Source organism: Mustela nivalis, assembly GCF_964662115.1.
Source record: "Mustela nivalis genome assembly, chromosome: 13".
NCBI lineage: Eukaryota > Metazoa > Chordata > Mammalia > Carnivora > Mustelidae > Mustela > Mustela nivalis.
This window is the reverse complement of record NC_139032.1, coordinates 2,454,753-2,480,268: the sequence shown is the minus strand read 5'-3', so window position 1 is coordinate 2,480,268 and position 25,516 is coordinate 2,454,753. Positions and strand designations below refer to the sequence as shown.

Here is a 25,516-nt window from a genome sequence, read left to right as displayed (position 1 = left end):
TCCCAGGCAGGACTGCAGGATCGACACGTCTTCTTCACACTGCCTTGTCCTCCCGCTCGGCGATGTCACTGAGGGAAGCAGAACGCAGAACTCCGAATTCCCCCACCCCTTCTCCATCTATGAGCCAGCATTCCCTGTAAAGAACTTCCCCGCGTTATTCAGAGAGGCGGAGGAGAGATTTTATCCAATAGACCCTTAGGGAGGCACTGGGCATTCTCTCTTCCAGAGAGAATATGGTCTCTAGGGGCTGTGTGGGAGCACAGAGCGCCCCCCAGTCAGGGTCTCTCTGAGCTTCATAGTCCGGGGAGGGAGGAGCAGGCGGGCTGGCGCCCAGCTTCAGCAGGGGCAGTGGGGGAGGGGGAGCGCTCAGGAGGGGAGTCTGTGGGGGAAAGGAGCATTTTCCTAAAAGGATTTTCAGGAATGCCTCTGCGTCAGATCCCCGTATCTCCCTTGGGGCACCGGCAGTCAAAAGGCCCGTTGTTTTTCAGGGCTTCAGGAGTCCCCTTCTGAGGCTGGTTTCGGAGGCATCTCCAGACCTCAGGGTGCCCCGTTCAGTCCGGATTTCAGAACCTGTCCAGCGAATGGAGACGGGACACCAGTCCTGGCAGCTTCGGCCAGTGACCAGTCATCCCACATGGCGCAAAGCAACTAGTTGAACGAATTACTGATGGACCAGCTGAGTGGCCAGGTGGAGACCTGGAGGCCGGGACGCTGTACTGCCCCCTGGCTCTGGCAGGTGGCCAAAGCAGCAGGTCTCTCTTCTCCTTGCCTTGGTTTAAAGCTGGAGGAGGCACGGTTGATCACAGTTGTGATTTGGGATAAAGCGGCTTCGCAGAGCCTGCTTGAGACACTTTCGGAAGGCCAGTGTGCAGACGGGGCTGAAGACAGGATTAAGTGGCAGCAAGGACAGCACAGGGGCAGCCCTCCTCTGAGCCTCCAGGACACGCCAGAGCGCTGCGGTGCCCACCCCATGTTCTGCAGGGTGTGGGTTTCTCAGCACAGACCAGCAAAGTGCAAACATGCCAGGCGCCCATCAGGGCTCAAACCCATTCCAAATAAGCATTTGCTCCCAGCTCTAGGGGAAGGTGGGACAAGGCTCCTTCTCTGGAAGCAGGAGGCCTCCAGATCTGGGGCAGGAACCCGAGGGGCACCTCCCCCCGCATCCTCCCTCCTGACTCCTGGTGTCCCTGCACCCCATCCTGTCTGCCCAGGCAGGTGCACACTTGCTGTGGGTAACAGGCTGGGGTTCCCTCCTGCCTCTCCTCTTCCTCTTCCTCCCTTTCCCTCTTGCCCCCTGCCTGTGCCCCCAGAGTTTCCAGGGTTGGTTGCTGTGTGCGTTCACCTGGCCTTTACTTTCCTTTGCCGGTGGAAAATTCTGTAGTCTGTCACCTCCCCGGGGCATTCTTTGGAAGCATTTGTCGAGGCTGTTTTATTCATCCGGACAAGAGAGTCCGTCTCTGTGGGGACAGCAGCCCCCGAGAGGGACCCATAGGCCTGGAGCCGGGCCAGCCTGTGTGGGGTGGGCCTGGGGTCCACAGCCAGTCCCTGAGCGCGCTAAGTCAGGAGTGAGTGGATGCTACCACCGTGAGAATGATAACGACGCCGTCACCATCATCACCAGCCGAACCCTCACCCGGAGCTCTCTGGCAGGGTGCTGGGGCAGGAGCCCGCCTGGGGCAGGAGCCTGGGACCAGCTGGGCCCCAAGGGCACCCAGGAGGGGGACTGGAGGGGCGGGAAGAGGAGCTCAACGGTGAGGCAGGCGCAGGGATCGGAGCGGGAGGGGCACGGAGGTGGGAGTGGGGAGGTGGGAACTGGGGCGGGGAGATGGGGGGCGCGGGGGAGGCGGGGCGATGAGGCGGGGACTCGGGTGGGGAGGGGCCCCCGCGCAGGGAGGTGAGGGCGCGCGGGAGGCAGAGGCGGGTGGGGGGCTTCGCAGATGGGGAGGTGGGCGTCTGGGAGCTCGGAGGAAATCGGGAGGGGGCGCCGTGGGGCGGGCCGGGAGCCGGGAGGAAACCGGGAACGGGGGCGGGGGGGGGGGGGCGGAGCGCGGGCCCCGCCCCTAAGAGCCGCTGGAAAAGTTTGGGCTCCGGCTTGCGCGCGCAGAGGCTGAGCCCGCGGTCCCGAGGACACGCGGCGGGGACGGCGGGGACGCGGCGACAGGCCCGAGCGACCGCGGCGACAGGGACCAGTCCGCGCCCCCCCAGCTCCTAGACTCTCCCGGTGCCCCGTCCCGCCGCCGCGCGGGAGCCGGGAGGCCGCCAGGATGCGGGTGGCCCGGGTGCCCTTCCCAGAGGGAGGTGAGTCCGGGGGCCGGGCTCGGAGTCCGGGCGCCCAGCCTGCGTGGGTCGGTGGGAGCCGCGGGGCCCGCTCTCCTCACCCAGTTCTGGCCCATCCCGGGCGTTTCGGGGACCCCCGGCAGCCCCTCTCGGGCCGTCCGGCGGGGGATGCGCCCGAGCGGCGGAGACCGAGGGCTTCCTCTTTCCGCTCCTGCGAAGAGCCGTTGAGGATCCGGAGCCGGGGGCTCCCCGAGTTAGGTGGGAAGTTCAGACTGAGCGGCACCTCCGCGACCTCGGCGAGAAGGTACCGCCGCCCCCACCCTCGCCAGCCTCCCCCACTTTTCCTGGAACGACTGAAAAGTGAGGCCCCCTCCGAGCTTGAGGACCTGGGGGCTCTGGGACTGTGTGGTTGTGGTCCTTCCCCTGGGAAAACCGTTCTTTTTCAACGATCCGCACCACAGAAGTCCATTGTTTCCCTCGGTTTCTTGAAGTAGGCAGCCCGGGCGGTCAGAATCAGGGCGCAGGACGAAGTCCCCGCTTTTGCAGTGGGACGATGGTGAGGTGCCCGCGTGCTGCATTCACAGCGGAGAGAAACCTGGAGAAGGGACCGGACATGTCCTTCTTTGGCCTGTCGCTAGCTTCGCCGCTTCTAACCGCCCTGGCCCCATCCGTCTCTCTCTGTCTCTCTCTTCTGACGCTGGCCACTCCTGGTGACATATTTCTTTGTGGGTTTTTATATTTAGATGTGAGAGAGGAACTTGTTGTTGGAGGTTTAAAGGGAATATGTTTTGTTAGACTGATAAAGAAGGGGGAGCGGCAGGAACACGGGGCTTTTATGAACGAGTATTTCAAGAGGGAGGGTCCACCCTGCCCACGATCCCCACCCCCAGCTGGAGCTCTGAGGGCTTCCAGAATGAGGCATCTTTCTAAAGTCTGGAGGCCAGAGGTTGCAGACCCTCGCTGTAGAAACTCACATCTTCCTCATTCATCTTTGGAACATTTTCTTCTTCTTCAGTAACATTCTTGCCGGCATGGTTATGAAAAACAGTTCCTAGAAGTACAGGGCAGGGTTAGGTCCCGCGGGTGTGTGATGGACAGGATGGGGGCGGGGAGGGGGCGCTTGTGGGGCGGGTGTGTTGTCCTCGAGGAGTCGTGGAAATGTCTGGCTCTGTAGGAGTTCTCAGGAAACTGATGCAGAGCTCAATCCAGAATGACGAACTCTGTGGCCATAGGAGGCCCACACAGTGGGTTTTCTCAGTGAACAACCTTCCCATCCTGCCGGTCGACTTGCTCTGTCACCTGACCCCAGAGACTGCACATCAGCCCTTCGGAGCCTCCCAAGGATGGGCCTACAATGGCATCTCCCCCAGCTTCACCTTCAGAAATGCCGCTTTCCTCTTTATGTGTCTGGATTCTGTAGAGTGCGAGGCTCCGCTTGTTTTTCTACGGGGTGTGGGTAGCAGAAAGTGGCTTCTCTTGAAGAGGGAGTCTCGGGGCACCTGGGTGGCTCAGTGGGTTAAGCCGCTGCCTTCGGCTCAGGTCATGATCTCAGGGTCCTGGGATCGAGTCCCGCATCGGGCTCTCTGCTCAGCGGGGAGCCTGCTTCCTCCTCTCTCTCTGCCTGCCTCTCTGCCTACTTGTGATTTCTCTCTGTCAAATAAATAAATGAAATCTTAAAAAAAAAAAAAAAAAAAGAAGAAGAAGAAGAAGGAGTCTCACACGTCTGCCTAACAATGTCCTCAAAATGTAGGGACTGATTTTCCTCCTTCCTCTAGAAAATATGGGGCTGATTTGACTCTGTGGCAACTTTTCCCTCCTCCCGCAGACACTTCGATACCTACAGTGTATGTATGTTTCTGTGATGGGAAACTGAGCATCTGGGCATGCCGTGACCTTGGCAATCTGGGGGTTGCCCTACTGTGAAACCCCCTTTCCTTCTGCAGGACTCGGTGTGTGGGAAGCCGCTGTGCTATGCTTTCTGGGGCCGTTCTGTCCCCTCACATGCGGCTTCCTCCTTCCTGTCTAGTGAGTGTGCGACCACTTCTTAGGATTACTTTGTGCCCATTTCTGTTGAATTGATTAATTGCCTGAGGAGACATTCCATGAGCTTTTGGAGGTAACAGGACGTGCTTGGTGGACTCCGTCCAGTGCCGAGACTCCCACACCCCGGGGACAGTGGTGACGGCACTGGGCATGGTCAGCCTCTGTTCTGTGTCGTTTTGCCTGTTTCTACGGCTGTGGGCGGCCCGGCAGAGAGCAGGGCCCCCGGGATGGCTCCGTGCTCTGGAGCGAAGCCTGAGCCCTTCTCCCTGTCCCCGGGGTCAGGTTTCCGCGCAGGTCAGCATTCCAGCATTTGGCGAGCCTGCTGGTGATGCTCTTGTCACCTCCGTCTAGGTGAAGACCATTGGGGAGGGGTGGAGGCCCCAGGAGACCTGACCCCCCACTGTGGTGCACAGGAGGCAGGGCAGGGGGAATCCGATGACCCAGACCCCCAGCCCAGCCTTGGCTTCTCTCTGTGTACAAACGGCAGATGCCGCCGTGGGGACAGACAGGCTGCCTGAAGGGCCATTGTGGGCTGCGTCACTGTGGCGCTGGGAACGGATGGGAGGGACCCCACTGTTAGGACTTCTTGGGCCAGATGTCTCTTATTTGCATCGGCTCTTTGCTGCCTGGAGGAGCTCATTCCCACACACCTTCATTCATCCCACGGCAGTCCGGGCGTGCGTCCAATCCTGTTACTAAGAACAAGCAGAGAAGGGAGAGTCTGAGAATGGGGCTGAAGAGCAGAGGGTAAGGCCTCTTGTGCCGAGACTGGGTGCCTTGCAGGGAGGGGACAAGCCCGGGGAATCCAGGTAACCAAGCACAGAGGTAGACCCTGGGGCCTATGGCCAGGCTCCTGCAGCCCATCCTGCCTACATGCGCTCGTGGGAGCGCGTCCATCTGTGTCTACTTTACCTGCCCGAGAGAGTCACATGTGGGAAAGCAGCCGGGCAGTGGCGCACCTGCCTATCCCGCTGCTCTCGCCGGGGGCCGGGGCCTGAGCTCCCAGCTGAGTGCAGGGGTGAGGGTCCCTGTGTGCACAAGGCCTCCCGCCGGGAGCTGCCTCTGAAAGTGACCACAAGGTCACTCAGAAATTTGGGGCAAGGGGAAATACTCATTAGCCCAGAAATTTCCTGGGGCAGCAAAATGGCCAGCCCGTTCTTCCTTTCCTACGTTCTTGTGAACAACAACAAAAAATCCTGCTTTCCAAGAAATTTTGCCGGTTATCAAATGCCTGGTGTTTTAGTTCTGTTTGGAGGATGAAAGAGTTGATTTCCCTGGGAAAACGGGCCCTTGACCAATAGCATCCTGCGTCTGACCCGGAGAAGTTCCTCACTGTCTTCTTGGGCTTCTCTTGTTCGCCGTGACAGAGGAGGAAAGGGAGAGAGACCCCAGACTCTGTGGAAATCTTCCCTTCACTTTTTTCTTGCCCTTCTTTTTATAGTTTGTTTATTTTTCAAGTTGACATGTGTAGAGAAAGTGAGTCACTAGCCTACAGAAGAGGACATCTGGAACCCATCGGCCGCCCGGGCCACCCCTCCCCACAGACGTGCCTCCTTGGGAAGGAGGGTTGGCTGGACTCGGTTTAACCTGGGTGATGCACGGTGGAGCCACCTTCTAGAAGGGGCTTCTCCTGAGGGCCTATCCCGCGCAGCAGCTTCTGGGACAGGCCTGCTCCTGAGACGCGCAAGACTGCCTCCCTCAGCATCAGCCTCTATTTCTAAGTTGTTTGGGGGAAACCAAGCCACGATCAGACTCTTACAATGAAAGTCAGATGGTGGTCTCTGCTGGCCGCAGATGCTTAACTTTTAAAAATAAAGCAAAGCGTCATCATTTGTAATGTGTAAGTCTTGCCCCTGTGGGTACTTCTCTAGCCGAGTGCCGCTAGTCTCTGCAGGGACCCTCGGCATCAAAGCTCTTCCTAGATGCCAACACGAGGCTGAGAAATCCAAGGCAGCCCACGGACGCACAGGCACAAGCTCAGGAGGACATTCCGACCCAGGCCCCGCAGCACTTGTTAGGACAATGACAGGGAGAAACCCCTGTGTCTGCAGACAAGAGTGGCTGGTGCGTCCATCCCCTGACCAGAGCAGGAATTACCAGCACCCGAGGACCCGGGGGAGCGTCCCGTGGGGAGAAGGACCCCGGGCACATTTGCAGGTCCCCATTTACATGAAGGTCGGAAACAGGCTATGGCCCTTGCGGGCTTAAGAAGCCAGCCTGTGGCCCCTTCGGGGGTTTGTGGCGGCTGGGACGGGCGGGACAGGCTGGCTTCCCAGGAGCTGGTGCTCAGGGTGCCCGGCGCTCCTCAGGATGAATGTGGCCCGAGGGCTGATGCCCCACCGGGTCCCACGCATGGCTGTCTGGCTCTGAGCTGGGGGGTGGGAGGGGCAGAGCCTTTTTCCCGCAGATTCAGGTCCTGCCACGCCCCTGAGAGGTAGAGATGGGACTCCTATGATGCTTTTGACCACAGATAGCAGCACTCCAGCGCATCCACAACCAACCTGGCCTTTGCCCAGCTCGTAACTCTCGGGATGATGCAGTCTGCGTGCTAATGTTGCTAATCCAAAGAAAACAAGCTTTTAGATTCTAAAGAGAGCCAGATGTCTTCCAGTTAACGAAAAATAAAAATGCGGAGAGTAGCATTCAGCAAGAGATGTTCTGAGAAAAAAAGTGCTCTTTGAATGATGAATATTTAATCAAGGGAAATGATAATTCAAACATTCGCGGGAAAAATACATTCACCCTTAAAATGCACGGACTGGGTTGGCCGTGGTCTGCTGCACGCCATCAGCGCCGTTCTCATCGTGGTTGCGTCCTGGGGGATACTGCCTTCGCTGCTGGCTCGCTTTCCTCCTCTGCTCAGTTCTTGGACGGTCCTGCCTGTGCAGCGAGGATAAGCCTTTCACTAGTCGTCCTTCCTCCTTACGTCCAGGAGGTCCAGATCCAGTGGGTTCCTGGGTGCCTATGTCCCTGCCCATGCTTGCGGCCCCGGCACAGCGGGCGGCGAGTTCGGAGGGCGCGAGGGACGTGGCCGGGCGCGGTCCTGGGGACAGAGGCGCAGCGGACAAGCTCCAGTTTATCGTGGTTTCCAGACCTTTCGGGTGGGGCTGCGTGCAGCCCTTTCTCGCCGCCTTGGGTGTGAATTCACGAACAATTCACGTTCCTCGCCCTGTCAGGTGGCACGCATGTTTCTACGGTTCAGACCGCGTGGGCGCTTGCTCACTGTGACTCCAAGTCCTGCTCACCACGTGTGTGCCATCGTTGCGGGAATGGAAGCCCCAGGGGGGAGCCGGACTAGTGGACAGGGTGGTCACCGGCCCGTGGCCAGGCCAGGCTGCCTGGCGTGGGGCATGTGGGGCCCCGGGTCAGCCGTGTGGACCCGGCACCGGCGGGGAAACAGCCGTTCTCAGGGCGCTGCTCCCTCCGACTTCCGGCGGGGCTGGCGGTTCTCCGGGCTGTGCCCAGGGCCCGGCAAGCAGAGCAGGGCCATGGCAGCTCCATTCGCTGCTCCCAGAGAAAGACTCATCGGACAAGCAGTAGTACAGAGCAGAGCCTTTGCGGGGCACGCGTGAGCGGACAGGCCTGGTGAACCCGTGCGGGTGTGAGCGTGAAGTGCGGGTGTGAGCGTGAAGCCGGCCCCAGGCGGGCTCACGGGGGGTCAGCAGCAGCATCATTTCCACCCTTCAAACGACAGCACTGCGAGTTGTTGTAAGGCGCGTCTAGTAGGCTCAGAGTAGCCTCGAGGGGCTGGGCTGACTCCAGAAAGTTTGTAGACCAGGAGGGATTCGACACGGGCTGTGAAGGACAGGCTGGAGTTACAGAAAGGAGGGGGCGGTGGCGGGGGCGGGCAGGACAGCGACCCACCGAGCGGACCCTGTGCCTCCAGGGGCTTCTGCGGGCTCGCACAACGCAGGGGGCCCCCAGAGGCCAGGGCCCACGGGGTTTCTGGAACAGCCACACACACATATTCACAGCCTTGGAGCAGTCTCTGCGGCAAAGGAACAGAGTGGTTCTTCCTAACCTCAGAGAACCCAAGCACCCCCGTGGCGCGGAGGGTCTGACAGCCTCCCCGGGCCCAGGCAGCAGCTGTGGGGCTGGGAAGCAGTGACCTAGAGGGTGCCGGGAGCGGGGCACCCCCGGAGTTACCTCTCCTTCTCTGAGAGCAGCCCCCAGCACTGCGTCCCTGGGTCCTTCCGGGACTGAGACCCTCTCGGGCCTTGCTGGTACTTGGCAGTGTGCTCGGATCCCACCACACCCCAAAATGCAGACCCCGTATCATTTGGGGAGCTGTTTGACTCTGAACCCAACTTAGGGCTATGACTAAACATTGTATAAGTAAAGAAAGTCATCGCGGGGTTCTCACGGAGGGCGGCGTCTAGCTGACCTTATTTGACTGCAGCAGATACTGAAACTCACGGTTCTAATTCGCAATCAGAGGATCCACACAGCCGCTTCCAGCTGTGTCGTCCCGTGAGGTGATGAGGGGCCCCCGGCGAGGGTGGGAAGTGCCGGGAGGGGACAGGGGACTAAATCTGGGGCTGTTGAGGGCCCGGTGCTTGGCTTTGCGCCTTCACCGTCTCCCTAGACCCCCCAGGTGTGTTGTTCCTTTCAGCTCACGCGCACGGCTGCGGCTTTGGGCCTCAGACAGCCTGAGCGCTCAGCCAAGTGCAGGGTCCAAGTGCTCGTCCTGCCTTCCCCGGTGGACGTCTGGGTTTCGGTTCTGTCGCGCCTCATGCTTTCCTTCCGTGGCCGTGCGTCCCTGTCCCTGGCCTCTCCTGGGGGCTGTCAGGACCCGACTCTGTCTCCAGCCCCGGTCCCAGGGACGCCGTTGGGACATAGAGCAGGTGCTCCCATGGTGTGGCTCCGGGCTCCCCAGGTGCTCCCCAGGGCCCTCATTCTGGTTCCATCCTATTGTGTTGACCCGGGATGATCCTGTTTGTCTCCAGGTCACGGGGAATCCTGGTTCGGCTGCTCCCGCGTCATGCATGGGGGAGCGTGGTTAGCACTTCCGAGTGCCTTGGGGTTCCCCGAGGGACATTTCCTTGGATCTATGTGTGATTACAGGAGCGGGCGATCGTGGAGCTCACATACTGATCTCCCTCCTGCGGGTTTGCAGGCACCGGGTGGCGTCCCGTGGCCGCCTCAGCCCCCAGGGAGCTCGGGGTCCCGTGTGACCGGACGTTTGCATACTTGTGGGGTTTAAGGGACTTCCTCCGACATTGCTGCTGTGGCTGCTGCCCCTAGGTGGTCTCAAAGCCCCTTAATCGCTGGGCGTCCCTGTTTTATCTTTGCAGGCTCCTGCTCTGCCCACCCTGGCTGGGGTCCGGCCGGGGCCACCATGGAAGCCTGAGCCGGACCGTGTTCTCCGGCCATGGACGTGCCCAGGGCGCCCTCTGGTGGGATCTGGAGCTGAGCCTGGCCCAAGCCATGGCCGTGGTCCCGACACCGCGGCCCAGGTCCTCCCCTGGGAACCAGACCCTGTACGAGCACTACAGCTACGTGGGCAAGCTGGAGGGCAGGCTGAAGGAGGCCCCCGAGGGCGGCACGCTCACCACCGCGCTCTTCCTCGTCATCTGCAGCCTCATCGTGCTGGAGAACCTCATGGTGCTCATCGCCATCTGGAAAAACAACAAGTTCCACAATCGCATGTACTTCTTCATCGGCAACCTGGCGCTCTGCGACCTGCTGGCCGGGGTCGCCTACAAGGTCAACATCCTGATGTCAGGCAGGAGGACGCTGAGCCTGTCTCCCACCGTCTGGTTCCTGCGGGAAGGCAGCATGTTCGTGGCCCTCGGCGCGTCCACCTGCAGCTTGCTGGCCATCGCCATCGAGAGGCACTTGACCATGATCAAGATGCGGCCGTATGACGCCAACAAGAAGCACCGCGTCTTCCTGCTGATCGGAATGTGCTGGCTCGTGGCCTTCTCGCTGGGCGCCTTGCCCATCCTGGGCTGGAACTGCCTGCACGACCTCGCCGACTGCTCCACCATCCTGCCTCTCTACTCCAAGAAGTACATCGCCTTCTGCATCAGTGTCTTCACGGCCATCCTGGCCACCATCGTGGTCCTGTATGCACGCATCTACTTCCTGGTGAAGTCCAGCAGCCGCCGCGTGGCCAGCCCCCACAACTCGGAGCGCTCCATGGCGCTGCTGCGGACCGTGGTCATCGTGGTGAGCGTGTTCATCGCCTGCTGGTCCCCACTCTTCATCCTCTTCCTCGTCGACGTGGCCTGCAGGGCGAGGGAGTGTGCTGTGCTCTTCAAGGCTCAGTGGTTCATCGTGCTGGCCGTGCTCAACTCGGCCATGAACCCTGTCATCTACACGCTGGCCAGCAAGGAGATGCGGCGGGCCTTCTTCCGGCTGGTGTGCACCTGCCTGGTCCGGGGCTGGGGCACCCGCTCCTCGCCTGCCCAGCCCGCCCTCGACCCCAGCAGGAGCAAGTCCAGCGGCAGCAACAACAGCAACCCCTCGCCCAAGAGCAAGGAGGACCCTCCCCAGAGAGCAGCCTCGCCCTGCATCATCGACAGGAACAAAACCCTGCAGAACGGGGTCCTTGGCAAGTGAGAGCAGCCGCCTCCAGGAGCGGGATCCTCGCACGCCCGTGGGACGGGGGCACTCTGCACGCAGCCACGGTCTTATTTATTGCATACCCCACCCCGGGAGCTCCAGAGCAAGGACTCGGGAAACCTACTTGCCAATAGCCTGTGTAGCGTGGACGTCACTTAAGGGGGGGACCCGGCGACTTGCCAGCTTAGTCCACGGTAGACAGTGTGCCCTGTCTGCATCGGCTCCAGAGTCTTCTGAATGTCCCTGGCTGTGGACGTGATCGGCTGCCTTCCCCTGAGTCCCAGCGGCCACTGTCTGTGGTGCCGGCAGAGGGAAGGTCGCAGGCCACACAGCGTATGGCGTGCCTCGCCGAACGTCACGGTGATGTTTGGGAACTTCACACTACATTGTGCACGGAGTAGATGCTGCTGTATCCGTCACATCCAGGTCACTGAGCACTGGTGTTTCAAACGTCTGCCATCGGTACGTGTCACTGCCTCCCTCGGGTGAGAGCAGCACGTGGCATAGTATAAGGATGTGGCTGGAAACCAGGCGGAGTCCCAGTCCCCTCAACTGACCTGAGGGCTCATGTTCAGCAGGCTTGGCTTGAATTCCCAGAAATGGCTGCTCCCTGGAGGGTCTCGAGCGTGTGGGTTGGACCCAAAGAGGCCGGAGAGCCAGAGAACTCCAGGGTTCTCTGCTTCTCCTCTGGCTTCTGTCCCTGTGGAATCCTCCATCCGAAGTCTTACTAGCCAAATCATGTAGTTGTTGGGGTTCCTACAGATCCCAGAAAAGCCAGCCAGGGTTTCCCAGGAGGCTGTCCCCAGGCCCACCAGGAAGAGAACCCACATTGGAAGAGGGGACCAACACCGTGGCCAGAAGCCAGAGGCCACGGTCTGTGTCACGTGATGGAACGTTTGTCCTGAGTGCGGAGAGCTTTACTTGCTCCTGTGTGGAGTCTGATTCTCTTTGACCGGAGAGCTGAGTCAGTGGCCCCGGGTTGTCCCCGTGGAGCAGCTGGGACAGTCAGCAGCTCTCCCCGCTCCCCAGCTGAGCCCGACGGTGCCATGTCAGGAGCGCGTCTGGGATCCGGTGGTTTGCACGATCTTCAAGGAAATGGAGTGATGCCGTCACCCCCTCTTCGGTGTAGGTTGGCCCTGCGCCCCGTTAGCAGGGAGTTGCTTAGAAGGCGTCTCTGTGCATGCCTTCCCCATGGATTCCAGCAGCAGGACAAACGGACGAGGAGAACGCGCACTCGTCTGTAAAGATCTCATAACCACAGAGGTGACGTGCTCGGTTCTTGGGAGAAACAGCACAGAGCAACCTTCCAAAGGACTCCACTTGGGCAAGCCCGCGTCAGAGCCCCTGGGGTCTTCTGATTCGCGGGACACTTCGACCGAGTCAAGACTCAGGAGATGTGTCGATACGTCAGCTTTCGAGAAGCTGGCTCCTGCGTGCTGTCCAATGTACGTTCCCTGATGGAGGAACATTTCTGTGGTCCTGGGCGGCCTCCACGTACTGATCAAAGACTTCCTCATTTTTGTTATTAAGAGTGAAGTCCTGTCTGTCAGGAGACGCTCAGCGGCGGCCATCGTGTTGGCTTCCTTCCGCAGTCGAGGAGGAGCTCGCGGTCTCCTCCGGGCACACGTCTGGAACGCGAGCACGGGGAGAAGGAGCCGGTGCTTTGGGGCACAGCCTGGGCAGTGTGTGTCCACGCAGCGGGCAAAGTGACTGCAGGGCCCCCAGCTCTGGCTCGGAGGGCTGTGGGGGGCCCTGGGGCTCTGGTGCTAATGTTAGTGACCCTTGCTCCTTGACCCCAATTTCTCAGAGACAACACAAAAGTTTGACGCAGTCTGAATGAAAAAATACGCCGAAAAGATGCAGGAAACGGTTACCTTTGATAGCGCTGCATGCGGTCTCCTGCATGCGTGTTTGTGCATGTTTGTGTGTGTTTGCATGTATGTATTATGTGTGTGCTGTTTGTGCACATGCATGTTTGTGTGTGCGAGTGTGCACTACTGTGTGCACATTCCTGTGTCCATGTGCTTGCGTGTGTGACTGTGTGTGCACAGGTGTGTTTGTGTATGCATGTTGTGTGTGTTTGCATGCGTGTATTGTGTGTGCACAGTTTGTGTGTGCATATGCATGTTTGTGTGTGTGAGTGTGCACCCGTGTGTGCATATTCCTGTGTCCGTGTATGTGTGTGCATGTGTGTTTGTATGTGTGTGCGCACCTGCGTGTTTGCGTGTGCATATTTCTGTGTGCATGTGCTTGCTCGCACGTGTGTGCACATGTGTGTTTGTGTGCATGTTTGTGTGTACGTGTGTTTGCATGTGTATGTGTATTTGTGTGTGCATGTGCACGCTGTCTACCCTACGTTAGACCTGCACTCGGCATAACTCGCCTGGGCGGGTGTTCACGGAGAAATCCTGCGGCACAGCCGAGGACCGCAGCCTGCAGCCGCCACCCTTGACTTTGCCCGCTGCGACCGGGCAGCGTGACCGTGACCGCGAAGCCCGCCGGGAAGACGGCAGCCAGGCCACCACGTGGACCCAGTCTGGGGCTGTCAGAGTACCTGCTCTCCATGGGAAGGTTCCAAGCTCTGTTCTCGCCCCCGTGAGGCAACACAAGACCCGGAGACTTTTCACACAGCCCTTCATTGCTCAGAGCCCCAGCGACAGCCGTCTGCACGGGAGCGGAGGAAGCGGCTATTTCTCTGCACCCCGGACCGGAGGATATAACGCGCTGGTGAAGAGCCTTCCACAGACATGTAACGAGGTGCATTTTATAGAAAACGTCTAATCGAGTGACCGACTCCATGCTTTGAAATTGTACCCACGAGGACAAAACCTCAACACCCAAATGTTTTTAGTATCTAAGTCAAGATATCAAACGGTCTGCTACATGGTCAGAAATGCACACACCGCTATCCCGAAATGAAGGCTCATTTTCTGATAACCAGTGAGAAGGAGACGAGTGGCATGGCTCCCGCGGGGGTGACCCCGGGGGACACCACGTCCCTCCACTCAACCCAAAGCCACATCACGTCCTGAAGGAGTGAGGGGTGCGCCGAGCCAGGAGGGCCCGGAGACCCCTGCCCGCCCCGCCGTGCTGGGGGCCCCTCCTGGGCTCCGCACTGCTCAGGCAGTCCCAGCTTTCGCGGGACAGAGCTTCGAAAGCTTCAGATCGGCGCAGGAATTCACTCCCAGCATCCAGGTGCTGTCCCAGCGTCAAAACAGAAAGTGGTCAGGAGGCCACAAAACCTGGACAGAGACCTTCCCAGCGACCCATGTTTGTCCCACACACGCTAATGGGAAACAGAACACAAAATTCTCAAATAATATTTATCAATATATAGAATTTGCCATTCAAATGCTTTTTAAAAAGTAATAAATATCCTGTTATTACACATGAAACTTCTATGGCGTTCTCTCCTGGTCCTTGGATTTGAACAGATGTTTAATTCTGAATGCAAAGAAACACTCACGTACTTAATTTTTTTACAATATTTATTCTGGAACAAGTTTTATTCAAAAGGCAAATGAACAGAGAACATTCCACTTGCAACCGACACACGGTCATTACAGAAAAAGGAAATTTGGTGTTCAAAGATGGATATGCCCCTTCTTTCCTGTGTTGATTGCTGCTTGATTCGGCTGGATAGAACATTTGGTTGTGGGAGAAAGGTCCCAGGTGAGCGTGAGCTCAATCCGCGGTGACACACAGAACCACACATGCTCTCCCTGTGCACTGACAGAAATCAGCGTTGTGGGGGGCGGCATCGTAATCTGGCCCTTTCTTCCATGAGAATGGTCCTCCTGGCCATCCGGGTGGGGGGGCGCTGCCAGCCTCCAGTGTCCCAGCTGACAGCAGCCGTTGTATGTGACACTGCCCTGTCCGCTCTGGGGCCCCTACCCTGTCTGCTTGCTCTGGCACTCCCACGCCAGCATCCCCCGGGAGCCCCGGCCTCCACCGTCCTGTGGAACAGGACTGCGTCGGCCATCAGGCTTGTCACATGCTCATGCCCCCTGCGTGCTTGTCCCCTATGAGGAGCCCAGCACCGTGCCTGCCACACAGGAACCAATGCACAGAGCAGGCCAAGAGCAGGTTGGCTGGGAGTGCCTAGAAGCCGGGCAGCCAGCTGTCCCCAGCACACCTGGTGGGGACAGCCTTGCCACGCCGGCCCCTCCTTGTCTTTCCTGTCTGGTCTCCGAGAGACGCCGCACGCTGCCGGGTAACACCCTCCGTCCTCCTCCACCGTCTCCCTCCTGGCCTGGTCTTCCCTGCTGGCTTCCCTCGCCTCCCGACCCTCTGGGACTTCCTCCGGGGCCTCCTGTCTGTTCCCATCCCCTGGCCCTCGGGCCGCACGCCCGAAGCATCCAGGACCTCCTCCGTGTATCTGCGGATGCCAAACTGCACATCTGGTTCACTTTCTGCTTGTCCCTGTTGGTTAAAATACCAGCACACGGGGGTGGGGGGGAGTCTCGAGGTGTGCACCGCCCAGGTGGCCTGCCTGCGCGCACACACACACACACACACACACACAGGTGTGCGTCCGTCCTGACCAGTGTAGGTACATGTGTGCATGCACAAGGGTGACATTCAAAGGCCTGGTAGGAAACTGCAGCTTTTCTAGCTACTACAAAATGGGCCAGTTTTTAAACTGTGCATTTGTTGCCTGCAAACTTATAAATATGTATAAACCCCATTATAAATAAATCGTAGCTGGCAGATGGCATTGTATGTGCCAGCAGCGAGTGCACGGAGTTCTAAACGCTTATTAATCCTCCATTTGGAAGGCCCAGAGCATGGACTCTGGGATCTGTGACGTGAGGTGGTGGGAAAACAAAGTCCTAAGTCAGAGGGGGACCTCAACAAGGGAGCGTCAGAGGCCAGCAGCTCACACCGCATGGCGGTTCTCAAAGTCCACACTCCCCACCAGCGTCGCTCAATCTACTAGAAATGCAAACTCTTGGTTCCTGTGCAGACCTCCTGGCGTGGGGCCCCGGGGGGGCGCCTCATTGTCCAGCCACTCCAGATCTGCTTAGCCTGGAGGCCAGTTGCCCTGCCTGGGACCCCCCCCCCGCCCCGTGCTCAGGTGTGCACAGGGCCTGCTTTCTACGTGTGATGGGCTGCTGGGTGACCGCGGACGTGTGTCCGGCCCCATCTCCTGCTGTCCTTGGTGCCGTGCATCTTCCGCATCACGGTGACCTGCCTGAGCGTGCCCTCGTCCTCAGCTTCCTTCCCTTCCCTGCCCCTGGGGCATCACCCAGAGAAACGACGTGCAGTTAGACCACCTCGGGGTCTGCTTCTGAAGCACCGCAGAAGCACTTCCTTATCCGTGTAAGGCTCGCGTCTTTATGCCTTTTGTGAAAAGAATGAGCATGAATGCAAACCCAAGGAGGAGCTCTGCGCCATTTCCCACCAGGGGCTGAGCTTTATACCCAAACGACAAAGGACCCTAATAAGTCCTGTGCTCTGTCTGAGATTCAGCCACTGACCGTCACTGCGCTCCAGCCAGTCTCCCGGGCCCAGCTCCCGCACTTCTGCAGCGGCACGTCCTAGACTGCTCCCTTGCTTGTCACCCCTGCGTAGCCCTGGCATGCCCAGGTGGCAACACCTTCTCATTAAGCGGTTTTCCCAATTCATTTCTCTCAGGACAAATGTTTTGAGTTTGACTGCAGCACCAGGTATTATCCTAAATCTCAGGACTGAGATCTGTCCGCGGCACACAATGACCTAAGCGCAGTTATTTCCACAATTCCCGTCCCCTTCCCATCGGGCTGTGTCCACCCGCAGAAAGGCGCAGGTGACCCGCCGGTGTGGCAGCCCAGCGAGGGAGCCCTTCGCACCTGCGTGAGGAGCAACTGTCCTTCCTGTTTCCGTAGATTCATGAGCAACCCCCCCATCTCGCGGGAGGGGTGCGGGCGGGTGGCGCTCGGAGACACCCAGCAACAAAGGTGAGGCCGTGCCACTCTGGGGAGGCCTGTGATCTTGTGGGAATTGCTTTCACCAGGGGACTGACTCAGGGAAGGGAGGACTAGAACCTTCGTCTCTGAGGGTCACTTATGGGAAGGAGCCACGTATGGGAAGGAGGCATCGGACACAGCCTCCATCCCTGGACCCTGGTCTCCGTCTGCCCATCCGCCCCAACACCTGAGACAGTGTCCAACGGTGAAACGTGTCACAGTGACGTGGCTGCTGGGCCCTTTGGCCTCTCGAGCCAAGAACCCGGGAGTGGCAGAGTCCACACAGAGTCGGGGCTGGAAATGTCTGAATGGTTGGCCGTCAGACAGTCCACGGGGTGGTTCGCTGCCCCCAGCACCAGGGCTCACCGAAACCACCGATGAAAGTCCCACTCGTTCACACGTAGTGGTGTGGGAGGGGGGGCAGTGGGTGGCATGGCTGTCGTGGGCCTGTGGGACCTGCCGTGCATGCCAGTGGCCTGGGCTGAGAAGCAGCATGTCCAGTGCCCCCTGGGCTCCGGGGGGCTGGGCACACTGAGCAGCAAATGTATCCGGGGACTCGGGGGTCCAGGAACACACAGCCTTGCCTGGCAGAGGTGTGGTCCGGGGCCAGACGAGGGGCACCGAGGCTGGGCAGGGAGTGGCCGTCTTTGCCTGGGAATCCTGATCTCCAGGCGCAGCAGAGCCCAGAAACGTGGAGGGAGCACAGCTCTGTGCCTGCCCATTGCATGGCTTAGAGCAGCGTGAAGCGCTCCCCGTGCCTCAGTTTCTCCCCCGTGAGTGGGGCTCCCTATCATGCCCATTTCACAGCCTTGAAGGGGAGCCGCGGAGACCTGTGGGGCCCCACCCCGCCTCACACAGGGGAGGGATGACCAGGAGAGAACAGTAGCCATCCGCTGGCGCTCCGGCAGTACAGAGAAGCCCAGATCTCCACTGGCCTGTTGTTTTGTAAGCAATCCTGGAATCCGAACTTCAAATAAATATTTTGAATTAATATTGAAACAAAATTTGATCGCCTCCAATATTTCTAATTTTCTAAATCGATTCTCATGCAAAAAGACAGGATATATGTTGCTTATCACCGCTGAGCGAATCACTGACTGCACAGCAGAGAGCTCTAAACCGTACTGATGATCATATCTCACATCCCCAGGAGCGCAAAAAACACAGGTCAGCTGTGCAGGGTCTCCGGGTCCCTAGCCAGCCTTTCCTACTTTGCCCTTAAATATGAGAATTTGGGGCCAGCCCTTAAGATTACTCAGGGGGGCCCGCAGGCCATCCAGAGAAGTCATTTCATCCGTTTATCATATGTGTGGACACTTGCACACAGGGCTGGGACCTCTGTGTATGTCTGCAGGGCTGCAGGCCTCCAGGGGATGGGACAGGAGGGTTCCCACAGCTGCCCCCAACCCGCTGCTGCCGAGACCTGTTCAGCTCCTATTGCTTCTGGGTAACGTGGAGTGGGTCTCCTCATGCGACTGAAACCAGAGCTACTCCAGGAGGGGTGGGTGGCCCTACATTAGTTCTAACCCATGGCAGAACATTCTAGGAGATCGAAGCCACTGTCTTCTGGGACTCCTTGGACGCTCAAAGGACAAAAACTCCTAAGAAGCCTCCACACAAATCTTCGGACCTGCCCGATGTCACCCACGCGCTGCACCCCACCTTCCATCCTGGACACACACCCACATCCTGAGAACAGAAATGGGGCTCCTTCAGAAATAGAACTTTGCAGAATTACTACTCGTCAGAATGTTTAAAATCCAGCCTTAACTCCTCATTCTTGAAGCACTTGCCCCACTATTCGTGTGCGGAAAGTCCCGCAGCCCTGACCCAGGGCCCCCGCGGGCTGTGGGACAGCAGGGGATGAGAGCTTGTGGCACCAGAGACAGGCTGCCAACCGACAGGTGAGCCCTTCGGCTTTTAAAAGACGGCATCTGTTAAATCACAAGTTAACCTCAACCAGGTGTTTTTTAAAACTAGAAACACTGTCCCCCCCTGTTGGCCCCAAATGACCTGGGAAGAAATCATAGGCCCGTTCCAGGGAGCAACTGGAAAATCTGTGGCAGAGACAGCCAGCGGCACTACCCACCAGCCACTTGAGCAGCAAAACCTCAATCCGATTCCCCACACTCCCGAGTCCGCAGCCCGAGACGAAGGTGAAGCGGGAGCAGCAGCCGTGCAGAGGTCTCAGGGCTGTTGGCGTCTGCCCCGGACGCAGCGCGTAGCGGGGGTGGCGTGCTGTCTCCTAGCGGCCACCCCGGCAGCTGCGATCGGCGTGCCGGCCGCAAGGACGCGGAAACCAAGACTTTGCCCCCCGCCCTCCGCACATGCTGGTTTGTCGTTACGCAGATGACCATACGGGAAGCACGTGCCAGTCAAGATCTTGGTCACTGAGGCTCGCTTTCTACCCCTATCTGGCCGTCAAACAGACCCCTGGACAACACTGGTCAAGACGGACAGCATTCCTGTGCCCAGCACTGCCACCGCCCGGAAAAGCTGGGACATCCCCCAGCCGTCTCCTTAGCACAGCGGCACCAGCCATCAGCACTGCGACCGCACAGGTGTGAGGCCGACAGCTGGGGGAGATGCATCACGGAGGAAGGGACACCAGCGGCTCCGAGTGGCAGCAACCAGGACCGGCGGAGGGTTCTGTGCAGAGCTCAGCTGCTCTGGGGAGCCGCCTGCCTTCCCCCGCTACAGCTCCACGTTGACCCCCAGCCCTCCTGCCTGCTTCTCTCCCCTCAGATAAAGCTGCAGGCAACACCTTCCTAGTGGAATTTTTCAGTAGAATGGGTCAGTTGAATTAAATTTTTGCCCAGACAACTACAGTCAAACATTTTTTTCCCATTAAAAACATACAGCACAGAACGTTAGTCTTACATCTCTCTTAGTCTTAAAAAATATAAATATAGAGGGGTAATTTGTACAGTGTATAGGTATGTACACCTTTAATATGCACACGAGAAAATCAGAACAAGTTTATGAAACTTGCACTTGACGGACACTTTCCTCCTGGGGCATTTGGATGAGGCTCTGAGCCCACGGGCAGCGGCCTGAGTTTCCAGAGCCTTCATATCCATCTTCCGGGAAGAGCCAGGACTCCTGACCATCGGTGTGGAGTCAGGACAGGGTGGCTGGCCGGTCACGGAGCCTTCTCCACCGGCTGCTGGAGGCAGAGCTCGCTTCCTGCGGAGACGATGGGCAGGCTGTTCTCCAGGTGGTGGTTGATGAGGTGGCTGATGCTGTCGAAGACCTTGTCCTTCGTCCGGATCTGGGAGGGACACAGAGGGTAGGAAATCATGACACACAGGCAGACGGGAGAGAATGCATGTGCTCAGAGCCAGCCAGACCAGGGGAACCTGAGTGGTGCCCTCCGGGGGTCCCCACACTCTCAGAGACATGTCTTCCAAGTCCCCAGTCATTGTCACTGGCCAGTCATCTGTCACCCCCCTTCAGCACCTACCTAGCCCTCCGCTACGAGCCTTTTCCCTGAAGTATCTGTCTAGCGGCTCTGCACTCCGATGGGAGGGATCCACACGGCTCTTCCGGCTCCCACCGGAGCGTGAGCCTGTCTGGGTGCCGACACTGTTGACCGCATGGCTCTGGAACCTTGGGATGCCCACCCGCCAGGTTCTCCTGAACAAATGAACACGTGGGCTTAGGGGCATGTGTGTGGAGAGAGGTCCACCGCTTCCCTCTGCTCACTGGGCCTGAGCCCTGGTTCCTGAGCTGCTACACTCCCAACGTAGCCCTTGCTTGAAGAAGGTAGATACGGCCTGGCCTGGGGCAGTCTCCTTGTCTTCTCTGGACAGGATCCCCCTGCGGCCGGCTCTTTTGGTGGGGGTGGGAGACAGGGCGGAGAGCAGGTGCCTGGCTACACCTGCTGGCCCTCCAGGCCTTTGGATGGTCCTCACGATGGCTCTGGGATGCCGTGGGTTCCTAGCCTCTCTCTCCAGCCTCATTGCTGGGGGCTGCCCCTCCCCTGGGGCGATCAGCTTTCCCCACCTTTCTCTCAGGGACTCTGAGGGCACTTCTATTCTCCTCCTCCTTTACCTGTCCCGGTATTCTCACTCCCACACCTAATGTGACTCTCTTGTCTCTCCCTCTCTACCAACCTACCGATGGGTTGTCAATCTCTGGGCCTTCAGCCCTGATCTCTTTCCCACCCCAAGTCTATACTCCAGGTGGGCCCATCAAAGCCCCCAGGCCATCAGCTCTGGGCTCTACCAACAAAGGCAAGAGCAGAAGCTTTGAAATGAGGATGTTTTCATCGCCTAGGGTCCCACTCTGAGGCAGGCCTCTGTCCCCACCGGTCTCTGTAAGCACCTGAGAGGAAGGGACCCAATGGGCCATGGGGCTCCCAACGTAGGAGGCAACCTGATGGGCACATTCAGAAAGAAATCCTTTGGTTAGACTTTGGGGCATCTTTTCATTGAAATTCTTCAATCGTCCGAGGTTTCTTGGAATTCCCATCCCAGAAAGACCCTGGGGTGACCCAAGATGGGGGGGCTATCTTAGAGGTAAGGGGTACTAAAGACTTGAGGCTTGAGCTTGAGACTACTATTGGGGTGTTGCTTTGATGTTGACTTCTTTTTCCCACTTCTTAGCGATTAATACTCATTTAAGTTCTGGGGCAACAGGGGTGAATGAGGAATTTTGACAGGAAGTGTCTGGGACAGTAGTGTCCACCTGGGCTCACATCCAAACCACCTGAGTGCATCCAGTAAGCCCCATGCCCAGGTCAACTCCACCAGGAGCTCATGGCGGGGCTCAGCCACTAGGGCATTTCACAAAAACCCTGTGACTCCAACATGCCATCCAAGCTGAGAGCCCACTGGTCAGCATCTTTGGCTGCCATAAACACACACACACACGCAAACAAAGGTACACAGAAGAGACAAATCATATAAATTTACTGCCCAAGGAAGTAGCCCAGTTTACTCCACTCTCCTAAATACTTACTGAAACTCCAGTCTGGCGCCTGGCCGGAGAACTTGCAGCCTACAGAGCTGTCTGTATGGACCCCCCTGCTATGTGGTTCAGAAAGGAAGAAAGATCTGAAATCAGTAACCCAAGCTTTAATTAGGAAACTAGAGAAAGAATAAAAAATTAGAGTAGAAACCAATGACATTAGGAACAAGAAATCAAGAGAGACATCAATGATCTCAAAGCTGGTCCTTCAAAAAGATTAAAAAATTAATAAACCTCCAGCCATGCTAAGAAAAAAAACACCAGAGGACACGAATTACTGATATCAGAGATGAAAGCAGAGTCATTACTATGGATCCTGGGGACATTAAGAAAATAAGTATGGAATGCCAGAAACAACGCGAGGCCCACATACTTGATAAACCAAATAAAAATGGACCATTTTCTTGAAAGACACCATCTCCTTAAACTCCTACAAGAAGAAATAGACTGTCTCAATAAGCCTATGTCTGTTTAAAAAACAGAATCTGTCATTCATAATCTGCCAACACAGAAAGCACCAGGCCCAGATGGGTTCGCTGGTCAATTCTACCAAACACTTGAAGAATAAGTGGTACCAAGTCCTTCCAATCTCGCTCAGAAGACAGAAGCACTAGGAGTACTACATAACTCACTCTTTGAGGCTGGTATTACTCTAATATCAAAAGCAGACAAAGACACTACTGGAAAAGAGAACTAGAGACCAACATGTCTTATGAACACAGATGCAAAAATCCTCAACAAAACAGCAAATTGAATCCAACACTGTACAAAGAGAATTACACACCATGACTGAGCAGGATGTGTCCTAGGGACGCAGGGCTTCTACATTCTGAAATCCATTAATGTGCTCCATCCCATCATTAAGCCTAAAGACAAAATACTGCATGATCATATCAATAGATCCAGAAAAGGCATTTAACAAAATTCAACCAATTCCTTTAAAATAAAAAAACTCTCAGGAAACCAGGAATGCAGGGGGGGGCTTCCTCCACTTGATAAGGACATCTACAAAAATCCTACCACTAACATCCTCCTCCATGATGAGAAACTTGAACAAGGCCAGGAAGTCTGGTCTCACACTCCTTCCACCATAGTGGAAGTCCTAGATACGCAGTCAGACAAAAAAGGAAATATAAGGCCAAGATACCATTTTCAACAAATGGCGCTGGAATAACTGGACGTTCACATGCAAAAAAAAAAAAAAAAAAGAAAGAAAGAAAGAAAAAGAGAGAGAGAGAGAGAAGAAAAGAAGAAGGGGGAAAAAATAAAAGGAGCCCAGACCAGACCTCACACCCTCACAGAAACTAAAAATGGATCACAGACCTAAATGTAAAAATGCAAAACTATAGAACTCCTACAAGATAACACAGGGGAAAGCCTGGATGACCAGGCATTTGGTAAAGACTTTTTAGATATAGTATCAAAGGGCTGATTCATGAATGAAAGAAATAATCAGAGGAACTTTATTAAAATTAAAAACCTCTGCTCCACAAGTGACATAGTCAAGAGAGTGAGAAGAGAGGCCACAGACTGGGAGAAGATAATTCTCAGAATTATCTCAGAATGAGTTGGTATCCAATATATACAAAGAACTCCTCTAACACTAACAGTAAGAAAACAAACAAACAGCTATCACCAAAGAAGACGTTCCGATGGCAAATGAGCACATGGAAAGATGCTCTGCATCACACGTCATCAGAGAAACACAAATTCAAACGAGCTACCACAAACATATCAGAATGGCCGAAATCCAGAACACCGACCACCCCGCATGCTGGTGGGGATGTGCAGCAGCGGGAGCTCTCCTCACTGCTGGTGGGACTTGCCACTTTGGAAGATGGTTTGGTGGCTTCTTATAAAACTAAACATGCATGAGGAGGAAGAGGCTGAGGCTCGGGGGCGGGGCAAGGTGTGGGAAGGAATCCACAGGGCAGTGGGCAAGGCGGTGGGGCCTATGCCTTCTGCGTTAGGCAGGGTGGGTTTGAGTTGCCTGGGGAACATTTAAAGTAGATGCCCAGCAGTTAGAAATACTGTTTAGAGATTATACATTAACAAGTACACTCCACCAAAGACGGAATGATTATATATGTCCTCTTCCAAAAGGTCACACTGGCTCGGACAAAGCCATCTGGCAGAGATGTTTCCTGATTAAAATCTGGTTCTGCTGCAAGAGCCTGCATCCTCAGACCTGCTGCCCTTTGTCTAATGTCTCAGCTTGGGCTAGATCCACCAGTAGACCCTCCACCCTCAGAGGCTCCAGCCCAAATACAACTAACTCAAGTGGGATATAGACCCATCCAGCCACACTGCCTGGCCTCCCTGAGATTTGAAATTAAGGGGGAAGTTCAGGTCCTTCCTAGACCCAATGGACGCAGTGCCAAAGAGTGCCAGGCTCACATCAGCCCCTGGGGGCTGGTCACCCTTGCGGTCTTGTATGCAATTGCTTACATCCTTCCAACCAACACATTGTCCCACACAAGCACTCATTTTCCCCAACAGCAGGAGGAAAATTTAGAAACTCACAAATAACCCAACCTCCCACTTTAAGACACTAATAAAAGGAAGCACGTTAACCCTGAAGCAAGCAGGAGAAAGGACATAATAAAGACAAAAGCAGAGATAAACAGAATGAAAATATAGGAAATCAATGAGACCTAAAGCTGGTGCTTTGAAAAGACCAACAAATTTGACAAAGTTGGAGGACTCACACCGTACCTCCCGATTCCAAAACTAATTACAAAGCTACAGTCATCAAAACAGTGTGGAATGGATATAAAGATTGGCATATAAACCAGTGGAAAAGAACAGAGGGCTTAGAAACAAACTCTGACGTACATGGTCAAGTGATTTTTGATAGCGGTGCCAGGACCATTCAATAGGAAAGGGACAATCTTTCCCACAAATGGCACTAGGAAGACTGAATGTCCATGTACGAAAGAAAGAAAGTACCCAGAGCTAAAGCCATATGCAAAACTTAACTCAAAATGGATCAAAGACCTAAACGTAAGACCTAATATTCTTAGAAGAAAACATGGGGGAGAAGCTTCAAGACATTGAATTTCCAATGGTTTCTTAGATTTGGTACCAAATACATAGGCAGCAAAAGAAAACCAGACAAATTGGGCGTCATGAAATTCATAAACTTTTGTGCATTAAAAGAACTATATCAACAGACTAAAAAAGCAACCGACAGAATGGGAAGGATAAATCTGTGAACTGTACAACTCATCTAATAAGGGATTAATATCCAGAATATATAAAGTTCTAAAACTCGACAACAAAAACGAGCAATCTGATTCGAAAATGGGCAAAGAACTTGAACAGACATTTCTTCAAAGAAGATCTGGAAATGCTCAATAAGCACATGACAAGATGTTCAACATCACTCACCACCAGTGAAATGCAAATTGAAACTACAGGGAGACACCACCTCACACCCGTTAGGAGGGTTGCTCTCCCCAAACCAGAACAGCCAAGTGTTAGCGAGGATGAAGAGAAATTTGTACAAACTGTTGATAAAAATGGTGTGGCCACTGTAAACTGATGGCTTCTCAAAAAATATTTGTTCATGGATTGTCATGTGACTCCAAACTCCACTTCTAGTTGGCTACCTGGAAAGTCGAAAGCAGAGTCTCAGAGAGATGCCTGGGTATTGTGTTAATAGCAGCGTTTTCCACAATAGTTAAACTGTGGAAGCAACACACGGGTCC

At 56.1% G+C, this 25,516-nt stretch overlaps 2 protein-coding genes across 3 annotated transcripts in view; one reads left to right on the top strand and one right to left on the bottom strand.

Annotated features, from left to right (window-relative positions):
- The first annotated feature begins 2,072 nt into the window (after positions 1–2,072).
- Positions 2,073–14,282, top strand: S1PR3 (sphingosine-1-phosphate receptor 3). Of its 2 annotated transcripts, none has more exons than XM_082694229.1 (2): positions 2,073–2,298; positions 9,900–14,282. In XM_082694229.1, the coding sequence occupies exon 2, from the start codon at positions 9,922–9,924 to the stop codon at positions 10,882–10,884; it is 963 nt and encodes a 320-aa protein (XP_082550355.1). In that variant the 5' UTR covers positions 2,073–2,298; positions 9,900–9,921; the 3' UTR covers positions 10,885–14,282. The 2 variants fall into 2 exon arrangements, with proteins under 2 accessions (XP_082550355.1, XP_082550354.1); XM_082694228.1 differs by having other exon boundaries at positions 9,615–14,282.
- A 1,021-nt stretch (positions 14,283–15,303) lies between these two features.
- Positions 15,304–25,516, bottom strand: part of SHC3 (SHC adaptor protein 3) — a 92,482-nt gene continuing 82,269 nt past the window's right edge. Inside the window, exon 12 of the mRNA XM_082694224.1 lies at positions 15,304–20,106. Coding sequence (XP_082550350.1) covers positions 19,978–20,106 — 129 coding nt within the window. The 3' untranslated portion in view covers positions 15,304–19,977. The remainder of the gene's footprint in view (positions 20,107–25,516) is intronic.